The sequence below is a fragment of the Bison bison genome, unplaced genomic scaffold, assembly GCF_000754665.1.
Source record: "Bison bison bison isolate TAMUID 2011002044 unplaced genomic scaffold, Bison_UMD1.0 scf7180017864072, whole genome shotgun sequence".
Taxonomy (NCBI): domain Eukaryota; kingdom Metazoa; phylum Chordata; class Mammalia; order Artiodactyla; family Bovidae; genus Bison; species Bison bison.
The window spans coordinates 4,156,496-4,169,064 of record NW_011494644.1 but is presented as its reverse complement, the minus strand read 5'-3'; the positions used below and the strand labels follow the sequence as shown (position 1 = coordinate 4,169,064).

The window sequence follows — 12,569 nt, the reverse complement described above, 5'->3', positions numbered from 1 at the left end:
CAGATGACACCACCCTTATGGCAGAAAGTGAAGAGGAACTAAAGAGCCTCTTGATGAAAGTGAAAGAGGAGAGTGAAAAAGTTGGCTTAAAGCCCAACATTCAGAAAACTAAGATCATGGCATCTAGTCCCATCACTTCATGGGAAATAGATGGGGAAACAGTGGAAACAGTGTCAGACTTTATTTCTGGGGGCTCCAAAATCACTGCAGATGGTGATTTACAGCCATGAAATTAAAAGATGCTTACTCCTTGGAAGGAAAGTTATGACCAACCTAGATAGCATATTCAAAAGCAGAGACATTACTTTGCCAACAAAGGTCTGTCTAGTTAAGGCTATGGTTTTTCCAGTGGTCATATATGGATGTGAGAGTTGGACTGTGAAGAAAGCTGAGCGCCAAAGAATTGATGCTTTTGAACTGTGATGCTTTTGAACTCTTGAGACTCCCTTGAACTGCAAGGAGGTTCAACCAGTCCATCCTAAAGGAGGTCTGTCCTGGGTGTTGGAAGGACTGATGCTAAAGCTGAAACTCTAATACCTTGGCCACCTCATGCGAAGAGTTCACTCACTGGAAAAGACTCTGATGCTGGGAGGGATTGGGGGCAGGAGGAGAAGGGGACAACAGAGGATGAGATGGCTGGATGGCATCACCGACTCGATGGACATGAGTTTGAGTAGACTGTGGGAGTTGGTGATGGACAGGGAGGCCTGGTGTGCTGCAATCTATGGGGTTGCAATGAGTCGGACACGACTGAGTGACTGAACTGAACTGATGATGTTTTACACAGCAAGATTATCATTTAGCATAGAAGTAAAGAAAACTTCTCAGAGAAGCAAAAACTAAAAGAATTCATCAGTACTAAACCTATACTAGAAGAATGCTGAAAGGTTTTCTTTAAATGGAAGAGAAAAATCTATAGAAAAAGGAAAATTCCACAAATAAAATATAAATTAAAGATACTTAAATAAGCTAATACAGAGATTAAAAGATACCTGGAATAATGGGCAAATTTGGCCTTGGAGTACAAAATGAAGTAGGGCAAAGGCTAACAGAGTTTTGCCAAGAGAACACACTGATTATAGCAAATATTTTCTTCCAACAATATGAGACAGTTCTACACATTGGTATCAGCAGATGGTCAGTACCAAAATCAGACTGATTATATTCTTTGAAGCTGAAGATGAAGAAGCTCTATACAGTCAGCAAAAGAAGACCTGGAGCTGACTGTGTCCCAGAACATCTGTTCTTTATTGAACAATTCAGTCTTATTGAAGAAAGTAGGGAAAACCAATAGACCATTCATGTATTATCTAAATCAAATCCCTTATGTTTATACAGCGGAGGTGACAAAGAGATTCAAGGGACTAGATCTGGTAGATAGAATGCCTGGAGAACTATGGATGGAGGTTCATAACATTGTACAGGACGTGGTTACCAAAATCATCCTCAAGAAATAGAAAGGCAAGAAGACAAAGTGATATATAAGGAGGTCTTACAAATAGCTGAAAAAAGAAGCAAAGAGAAAGGCAAAGGAGAAAGAAAAAGATATATCCAATTGAATGCAGAGTTCCAAAGAATAGCAAGTAGAGATAAGAAAGGTTTCTTTTTTTTTTAATATGAATTTATTTATTTTAGTTTGAGGCTAATTACTTTACAATATTGTATTGGTTTTGCCATACATTGACATGAATCTGCCATGGGTGTACATGTGTTCCCCATCCTGAACCCCCCTCCCACCTCTCTCCTCATCCCATCCCTCTGGGTCATGCCAGTGCACCAGCCCCGAGCACCCTGTCTCATGCATCGAACCTGGACTGGCAATTCATTTCACGTATGATAATATACATGTTTCAATGCCATTCTCCTAAATTATCCCACCCTCGCCCTCTCCCACAGAGTCCAAAAGACTGTTCTATACATCTGTGTCTTTTTTGCTGTCTGGCATACAGGGTTATTGTTACCATCTTTCTAAATTCCATATATATATGTGTTAGTATAATGTACTGGTGTTTTTCTTTCTGGCTTACTTCACTCTGTATAATAGGATCCAGTTTCATCCTCATTAGAACTGATTCAAATGTATTCTTTTTGATGGCTGAGTAATGTTCCATTGTGTATATGTACCACAGCTGTCTTATCCATTCATCTGCTGATGGACATATAGGTTGCTTCCATGTCCTGGCTAATATAAACAGTGTTGTGACTGTTCATTGGAAGGACTGATGCTGAAGCTGAAACTCCAATACTTTGGCCACCTGATGTGAAGAATTGACTCATTGGAAAAGACCCTGATGCTGGGAAAGATTGAAGGCAGGAGGAGAAGGGGACAACGGAGGATGAGATGGTTGGATGGCATCACAGACTTGATGGACATGAGTTTGAGCAAGCTCTGGGAGTTGGTGATGGGCAGGGAAGCCTGTCATGTTGCAGTCCATGGGGTTGCAAAGAGTTGAACATTACTGAGCAACTGAACTGAACTGAACTGAATGGAATACCTGTATTTCCAAATGATGGAACTGACAAAAGGTTCATATTCAAAATATTAAACTGAATACAAAAAATAAACAACCCAATCAAAAAATGGGCAGAAGACTTGAGTAGACATTTCTCCAAAGAAGACATAGAGATGGTCACAGACGCATGAAAAGATACTCAACATCAATAATTATTATAGAAATTCAGACTGAAACAACAATAAGCTATCACCTCACACTTGTCAGAATGGCCAACATCAAAAAGTCTACAAATAACAAATGTTGGTGAAGATGTGAAGAAGGGGAATCCTTGTACATTGTTAGAGGAAATGTAAATTGGTGCAGCCAGTGTGGAAAATTAAAAAGAATTACCATATGATCCAGCAAATCCACTCCTGAGAATATGTTCAAAAAAAGATTAAAATTCTAATTCAAAAAGATATGTGCATGCCAATATTCATAGCAGCACTAATTACAATACCCAAGATATTGAAGCAACCCAAATACACATTCTCTCTCACACACATACAATGGAATATTGCTCTTCCATTTGCAACAATGCGGATGAACATTGATGAGATTATGATTAGTGAAATAAGTGAGACAGAGAATGACAAATACTATATGATATCCCTAATATGAGGAATCTAAAAAGTAATGTCAATCAATGATTGTAAAAAACAGAAACATACTTACTTACATAGAAGACAAACTGTGGGTTTCCATGGTAGCTCAGCTGGTTAAGAATATGCCTGCAGTGCAGGAGACTCTGGTTTGATTCCTGGGTTGGGAAGATCCCCTGGAGAAGGGATAGGCTACCCACTCCAGTATTTGTGGGAACCATGTTTCACTGCTTTCTCAGAAATGTCTCTTAGAATTTAGTTTTACTCATTCCCTTTTCCTTGCTTGCTCTTCCCACTCCCCCAACCACGACACCCTGTCCTAAAATTAGATGTTTTGGCTGACAGATCAGCTTTCAGTTCAGTTCAGTTCAGTCACTCAGTCGTGTCCGACTCTTTGCGACCCCATGAATCACAGCACGCCAGGCCTCCCTGTCCATCACCAACTCCCGGAGTTCACTCAGACTCATGTCCATCGAGTCAGTGATGCCATCCAGCCATCTCATCCTCTGTCATCCCCTTCTCCTCTTGTCCCCAATCCCTCCCAGCATCAGAGTCTTTTCCAATGAGTCAACTCTTCGCATGAAGTGGCCAAAGTACTGGAATTTCAGCTTTAGCATCATTCCTTCCAAAGAAATCCTAGGGCTGATCTCCTGTAGAATGGACTGGTTGGATCTCCTTGCAGTCTAAGGGACTCTCAAGAGTCTTCTCCAACACCACAGTTCAAAAGCATCAATTCTTCAGTGCTCTGCTTTCTTCACAGTCCAACTCTCACATCCATACATGACCACTGGAAAAACCATAGCCTTGACTAGACGGATCTTTGTTGGCAAAGTAATGTCTCTGCTTTTGAATATGCTATCTAGGTTGGTCTTAACTTTCCTTCCAAGGAGTAAGCGTCTTTTAATTTCATGGCTGCAGTCACCATCTGCAATGATTTTTGGAGCACATAAAAATAAAGTCTGACACTGTTTCCACTGTTTCACCCTTCTATTTCCCGTGAAGCGATGGGACCAGATGCCATAATCTTCATCTTCTGAATGTTGAGTTTTAAGCCAACTTTTTCACTCTCCTCTTTCACCTTCATCAAGAGGCTTTTTAGTTCCTCTTCACTTTCTGCCATAAGGGTGATGTCATCTGCATATCTGAGGTTATTGATATTTCTCCTGGCAATCTTGATTCCAGCTTGTGCTTCTTCCAGTCCAGTGCTTCTCATTATGTACTCTGCATATAAGTTAAATAAGCAGGGTGACAATATACAGCCTTGACGTACTCCTTTTCCTATTTGGAACCAGTCTGTTGTTCCATGTTTGGTTCTAACTGTTGCTTCCTGATCTGTATACAGGTTTCTCAAGAGGCAGGTCAGGTGGTCTGGTATTCCCATCTCTTTCAGAATTTTCCACAGTTTATTGTGATCCACACAACCCTCTTCTCTTTAAAGACTTTTCTTTACAGCTCTCATTTTATTAATTTCAGATCTTCAGGAGGAAGTCTTCTTAGTCCCTGAGTTACTGTCTCTGTCTTGCTTTACTCCTCTTAGTTAAAGATTACAAGATAAGTTACCAATAAAATATGCGCTCAGCATGTTCTCAGGGAGTTGCTTCTCTGAGAACTCTCCCTGTGCTGTCTCTCACAATCCTGTGTGTTTGTGAGAATTATTCAGTGTGAAATTGCCACAAGTATTCTTGGCCTTCCCTGGTGGCTCAGATAGTAAAGAATCTGCCCGCAATGCGGGAGATCTGGGTTCAATCCCTGGGTTGGGAAGATCCCCTGGAGGAGGGAATGGTAACTCACTCCAGTATTCTTGCCTGGAGAATCCCCATGGACAGAGAAGCCTGGCAACTAGTGGTTACCAAATGGGAGGGAGAAATCGGCTGGGGGAAATTAGGGATGTGAAATTAAGAGATACAAACTACTACTTATAAAATAATAAGCAACAAGGATATATTGTACAGCACAGAAAACTATAACCATTTTCTTGTAATAACTTTTAGTGGAATATAATCTGTCAAAATACTGAATCATTATGCTGTGCACCCCTAAAACTAATATAATATTGAAAATCAACTGTACTTCAATGAAAATGACCAAAGACCTACATTTCAGACCTGAAACTATAGAATAAAACATAGGTCAGGTGTTTCACAATATTTGGCAACAATTTCTTGGACATTACACCAATCGCTCAGCAAATAAAAGAAAAAATAGACACATTGGATTTTATAAAAAATTTTAAAATTATATACATATAATTACACTGCCAACTAAGTTAAAAGGCAACCACGGAATGGAAAGAATATTTGAAAGTCATCTATCTGATTAGGTATTAATACCCAGGTTTTATAGAAAATATTGGAAATTCAATAAGAACAACTTATTCCAAAAATTGTCAAGGACTTGAATAAACATTTCTTCAAAGACTATATGTAATTGGACATTAGGTATAGAAAAATGCTGGCTCTCAGTGATCATTAGAGAAATATAAATTGATACTACAATGAGAAACCATTTCACATCCATCAGGATAGCAACTATTAAAAGGAGAAAATAATAGTTGCTATCTAGAATGTATAGAAAATTGAACCCTGAGCCATGTTGGTGAGAATGTAATATGTTATAGCTAAAAACTATGGAAGACTTTATGGCAATCCAAAAAATAAAAATAAAAGCAGAATTAATGAGCACAGCATTTTCACATACATACGGCACAGAATACTACTACAGTGAATTCAACATGGCAATAAAAGTATTGTACACCAAGATCAAGTGGGATTTATACCTGGGATGCAAGAATAATTCAACAAACACAAAAAATGTGATGCACCAAGTTAATGAAAGGTTAAAAATCACATGATCTTTTCAAAAAATGCTGAAAAATCATTTGATAAATTCAGCATCCTCTCATGATAAGTAAAAACTCTGAAAACTTTAGTACAGAAGGAACATATTTCAACACAATAAAGCCTATATGTAACAAGCTCAAAGTTAACGTTACACTCAGCAGTGAAAAACTGCAAGCTTTTCATTTAAGATCAGGTATATGACACAGATGCCTATTCTCAGCACTCCTATTCAACATAATATTGGAAGTCGTAGTCAGAGCAATAATCAAGACAAAGAAATAGAAGACATCCCACTACTAGGCATATACCTTGAGGAAACTGGAACTGAAAAAGATACATGTATCCCAATATTCATTGCAGCACTATTTACAATAGTTAGGATATGGAAGCAACCTAGATGTTCATCGCAGATGAATGGATAAAGAAGTTGTGGTACATATAACCAATGGAATATTATTCAGCTATAAAAAGGAACACATTTAAGTCAGTTTTAATGAGATGGATAAACCTGGAGCCTATTATACACAATGAAGTAAGTCAGAAAGAGAAAGATAAATATCGTGTATTAATACACACACATATATATGGAATATAGAAAGATGGCACCGCCAATCCTAAATGCAGGGCAGCAAAAGAGACACAGATATAAAGAACAGACTTTGGACTCTGTGGGATGAGTTGGACATGACTGAGCGATTGAACTGAACTGATGTCTTCATTTTAGTCAATTTATACCCTTGAATCTACAGTAAGTTTCTTGTAAATAGCACACAGTTGGATCTTTGATATAGATCTATTTAGCCCCTCTGTTTCTTTGTTATTTTCAGAGTATAATGAATTTAATCCATTTAGATTTATTGATAGGGAAGGATTTACTATTGTCATTTTTAAGTGTTTTATTTAATTTTATAGTTTTTTTGTTCCTCTTTTTCTCTCTTGCTGTCTTCCTTTTTGTTTTGTTTTCTCTTTTTTTTTTTTTGATAGATTTTGAATCATTTCTCCTTTAATGAGTAAAACATCTAAAGATGTTTCTTTGTAGTTACCAAGAGGCTTTTTAAAGCTAATATCAACTTAAGTTTATTTGCATGCAACAACACTCCACTTCTACCTCTGATCTCTCCAGCCTTGCCAGGGATTCTTAGATCTTCTTAAACTTCTGTGCTTGTCTAAACCATTGTGTATGTTAGTGGCCTTAGGAGATTAAGGTGTGACAAGTCCTGACAGTGCCCTGAAGGCTGAGAAAATGATCACATGCCCATTCAGGCTCCTAGAGGGCTACTTGTTCTTAAGCACTTGTTGAAACTGCCTTTTCGCTTTCTACATTCCAGGGGGCTTCATGAATGCCACGTCCTGTTTGCCCTCAGAGCTAGGTGGTTTGAGAAACAGTCTTTTGGATGGTAGACAAAAAGTTGAGGAGCTAAATGTGTGAAGCTGGGAGTTGGGAGTTCCATTCTGATTGTAATGCACTGTTTTGTGGGTGGAGTTTATGGTGCAAGTATGTCTCAGCTCATCCTACCCATCTTGATGTGGATATTTTCTCAGTTGTGTGATGTGTAGGAGTCTTTCAACTAGTTTTGGATTCATCTCAGGGGGAATGGATCCCTGTTTAACCGTTTACTTGGTGCATCCAAGGAGGGAAAGTCAAGGGTCTCCTATTTTACCATCTTGCTCTCCTATAGTTTTAAAGAAAATTAAAGACACTCTTAGATGTTCATGGTAAGGCTGCTCTAATTGCCTCACCATCTCTGACCAAAATTCTCATTGCTCTCTAGAATCATGGGTTAAGTCAACAGTAGCGATATCAATGCCTACTATGATTCATGTCTATCATTTCCCACGAGTTGCTTCTGACCTTCACCCACAAATCATGTTTCTCACACCTCAGACAGCAATGATGTTTTACCTTTAGGATATTTTTGGTGATGCTAAGGCGCTCAACGAACACATCCCCAGAGGAAGCAACCTCCTCTCCAGTCAAAATTTCGAAGGTAGTAGTTTTCCCAGCTCCATTTAATCCAAGCAACCCAAAGCACTCCTGGTTTTGGATTGCAACAGAGATATTTCTCACAGCTAAAACGACTGGTTTTGAAAAATACACCTTAAAAAATACAGAAAACATAATATAGTAAAAATACTTACAGGTCATATACAAACAATACTTTAGACTCCCATGGACCACCTCAGGTAGCTTCACAAGAGTTCTTCTATTCTCTTGAGAAAACACACATAGATTCAAAGAACCACAGTAAGCCCTTGGCATTAATGACATACTCTTTAACAGAAATTAAACCATCATAAGTTGTTCATTGAATAATATTACCTTTATGAGTTCCTTAATAAGCACTATAGAATTCAGTGACTCCTGAGGGTTGTCCAGGATTCTATTTCTTTCATTTTGTACATCTTCATCTTCAGATTCCCCAGATAATTCCTTGGACACTCTATCCTATATTTTAAAAATAAGACCACAGATATGGATATGGATGCACTTTAGACATCTGGTCTACACTGGTTGGCTGTGGGAAGGCTAAACTGGGATAATCTTAAAAATGTCAAAACAGAAGTTTTGAGTCATTTCCAAATGACTTCCTGCATATCAACTCAGCTCTTACATATTTCCTACATCCAAAGTTTAAAACCTATACCATGAGCAAGTAGCATGTTCTTAACAAAATGGGCACTTCACAAAAAACTGCAATCACAAGAAAACTGTTAATTATAACTAAAAGTTATTTTAAAATAATTTATTTTTTATTTTTATTAAATATAAAGTTATTTTTAATAATAAATGTATACTTTATAAGATGTCAGAAGAGTTGAGAGTAGGGAAAGAGTAACACTTTTCTTTCAGAGAAGGAGTAGAATCCAAGGACAGACTCACGTGAGAAATGCTTAAGATGAATTTCAATAAAATAGGAGCTCATCAGGCAACTTATGATGGGAAAGAAAAAATAGGTAAGACATCCCACAAAGTGAAAAGAATATGAAAGAATACTCTATGACTTGCATGTCATTCTTTTTATTTTGAAAGAATTTAGATGTACAGAAGAGCTATAAAAACAGGACAGCTCTAGTATACATTTTAACTTTGCTTAATGACATCATATAGTAATGATACATTGATTAAAACTAAGAAATTAACATTGGTTCAGTTCTATTAACTACAGATCTTACTGACGTTTAGTGCAAAATATTTTGAATGCTTTAACACTATTTTTAGTGTAAGCTATTCATTTAAGCATAATATATATCTTTGTTGCTGCTATTCAGTTACTAAGTCATGTTCAACATTTTGTGACCTCATGAATGGCAGCACACCAGGCTTCCCTGTCCTTCAATAGTTCACTTAGTTTGCTCAAACTCATGTCCATTGAGTTAGTGATTCCATCCAACTACTTCATCTTCTATTGCCTGCTTCCCCTCCTGATTTTAATATTTCCCAGCATCGGGGTGTTTTCCAATGAATTGGCTCTTCACATCAGGTGGCCAAAGTATTGGAGCTTCAGCTTCAGCATTGGTTCTTCCAGTGAGTTTTCAGGATTGATTTCTTTAGGATTAACTGGTTTTATCTCAGTGCTGTCCAAGGGACCTTCAAGTGTCTTCTCCAGCATAGTTCAAAAGCATCAGTTCTCTGGTGCTCAGCTTTCCTTTCTTTATGGTTCAGCTTTCATATCTGTACATGACTACTGGAAAAACCATAACCTTGACTATGTGGACCTTTATAGGCAAAGTCATGTCTCTGCTTTTTAATATGCTGTCTAGGTTTGTCATAGCTTTTCTTTCAAGAGCAAGTGTCCTTTCATTTCATGGCTGCATTCAGTTTGCAGGGATTTTGGAGACTAAGAAAATAAAGTCTGTCACTGTTTCCATTGTTTCCCCATCCATTTGCCATGAAGTGATGGGACCAGATGCCATGATATCACTTTTTTGAATGTTGAGATTTAAGCCAGATTTTAATGTTAAAAAGAATTAGTTCTTCTTTGCTTTCTGCCATTAGAATGGTATCATTTGCATATCTGAGGTTGTTGATGTTTCTGCTGGCCATCTTGATTCCAGCTTGTGATTCTAGCCTGATATTTCACATGATGTGCTCTGAATATACGCTAAATAAGCAGGGTGACAATATACAGCCTTGATGTACTCCTTTCTTAATGTTGAACCAGTCCATTTTTCCATGTCTTGTTCTAACCGTGCTTCTTGACCTGCATACAGGTTTCTCAGGAGGCAGGTAAGGTGGTCTGGTATTCTCGTCTCTTTAAGTATTTTCCATAGTTTGTTGTGATTCACATAGTCAAAGGCTTTAGCGTAGTCAATGAAGCAGAATTAGATGTTTTTCGGGAATTCTTTTGCTTTTTCTATGATCCAGTGGATGTTGGCTATTTGGTCTCTGGTTCTTCTGCCTTTTTCTAAATTCAACTTGTACATCTAGAAGTTCTTGGCTAAAATAGTGTTGGAGCCTAGTTTGAATTATTTTGAGCATTACCTTAACAGCATGTGAAATTAGTGCACTTGTGTGATAGCTTGAACATTCTTTGGCATTTCCCTTATTTGGAGTTGGAATGAAAACTGACCTTTTTCAGTTGTCAGAGTGTTTCAAATTTGCTGACATATTGCTGAAACTTTAAGAGTGTCATCTTTTAGGAATTGAAATAGCTCAGCTGGAATTCCATTACTTCCATTAGCTTGGTTCCTAGTAATTCTTCCTAGGGCCAATTGACTTCACACTCTAGGAAATCTGACTCTAAGTGAGTGATCACATCATAGTTGTTATATGGGTCATGAAGACCTATTTTGTACAGTTCTTCAGTGTATTCTTGCAATTTCTTCTTAATCTCTTCTACTTCTGTTAGGTCCTTACTGTTTCCATCATAATTTATTGTGCCAATCTTTACATGAAATATTCCCTTGGTATCTCTAATTTTCTTGAAGAGCTCTCTAGTCTTTCCCATTCAATTGTTTTCCTTTGTTTCTTTACATTATTTACTTAAGAAGGCTTTCTTATCTCTCCTTGCTATTCTTTGGAACTCTGCATTCAGTTGGTATATCTTTCCCTTTCTCCTTTGCCTTTCGCTTCACTTCTTTTCTCAGCTATTTGTAAGGCCTCTTCATGCAATCACTTTGCCTTCTTGCATTTCTTTTTCTTGGGGTTGATTTTGGTCATTACCTCCTGTAAAATGTTAGGAACCCCTGACTATAGTTCTTCAGGCACTCTATCAGACCTAATCCTTTGGATCTATTTGTTTCTTGCACTGTATAATTGTAAGGGATTTGGTTTAGGTCATACTTGAAGGCCCTAGTGGTTTTCCTTACTTTCTTCAAGTGTGAATTTTGCAATATAGAGTTCATGATCTGAGCCACAGTCAGCTCCCAGTCTTATTTTTGCTGACTGTATAGAGCTTTTTTTATCTTTGGCTGCAAAAATATAATCAATCTGATTTCAGTATTGACCATATGGGTGATGTCCATGTGTAGTCATCTCTTGTGCTGTTGAAAGAGTGTTTGCTATGACCAGTATGCTCTCTTGGCAAAACTCTGATAGCCTTTGCCCTGCTTCATTTTGTACTCCAAGGCCAAAGTTGCCTGCCTGTTATTCCATGTATCTCCTGACTTCCTACTTTTGCATTCCAATCCCCTATGATGACAGAGACCTCCATTTTGGTCTTAGTTCTATCACATATTGTAGGCCTTCATAGAACTGTTTGACTTCACCTTTATCAGTGCTATTTGTTGGGACATAGAGTTGGATTACTGTGAATTTGAATGGTTTGTCTTGAAAATAAACAAAGATCATTCTGTCATTTTTGAGATTGCAACCAAGTACTGCATTTCAGACTCTTTTGTTGACTCAGGGCTACCCCATTTCTTCTAAGGGATTCTTGTTCACAATAGTAGATATAAGGGTCATCTGAATTAAATTCACCCATTCCCACCCATTTTATTTCACTGATTCCTAAAATGTTGATGTTCATTCTTGCCAACACCTGTGTGACCACTTTCAATTTACCTTGATTCAAGGACCTAGCATTCCAGATTCCTACACAATATTGTTCTTTACAGCATTGGACTTTACTTTCACCACCAGACACATCCACAACAAGGGGTTGTTTCTGCTTTGGCTCAGCCTCTTCATTCTTTTTGGAGCTATTTATCTGCTCTTCTCCAGTAGCATATTGGACTCCTACTGATCTGGGGGGCTCATCTTCCAGTTTCACACCTTTCTGCCCCTTCATACTATTCATGGGATTCTCAAGGCAAGAATACTGCAGTGGTTTGCCATTCCTTTTTCGAGTGGACTATATTTTGTCAGAACATATATCTAGATATGTACATAAATCAACATCTTAATAAGTTTTATTGTAACCAGTATCAATAAAGTAAACAGAATATTACCCCTCAATAACTAGAAATATGACACATAACTCACTATGTATTGTTATACATTAGTTTTATTTTATATAAATGAAATTCTACTTTACATATTCTTTTAAATCTGATTGAATTTGTATCTGAGATTATTCTATGCTGTTGCATAAGTTATAGGCTCTTCCTTCTGATTGCTATATTCTATAGTGTGAATAGACATTTTAAAATCCATTATGCTACTGAGAGACATATGGTTTTCTTCCTTCTTA

The 12,569-nt window shown here is 37.6% G+C and overlaps 1 protein-coding gene across 1 annotated transcript in view; it reads right to left on the bottom strand.

Moving 5' to 3' along the window:
• Nucleotides 1-12,569, bottom strand: part of LOC104986728 (ATP-binding cassette sub-family A member 3-like) — a 238,467-nt gene that overhangs the window by 13,754 nt on the left and 212,144 nt on the right. The window contains exons 24-25 of the mRNA XM_010837414.1: nucleotides 8,258-8,383; nucleotides 7,841-8,035 (exon numbers count right to left, since the gene is read on the bottom strand). Of these exons, the coding sequence (XP_010835716.1) occupies nucleotides 7,841-8,035; nucleotides 8,258-8,383 (321 nt within the window). The remainder of the gene's footprint in view (nucleotides 1-7,840; nucleotides 8,036-8,257; nucleotides 8,384-12,569) is intronic.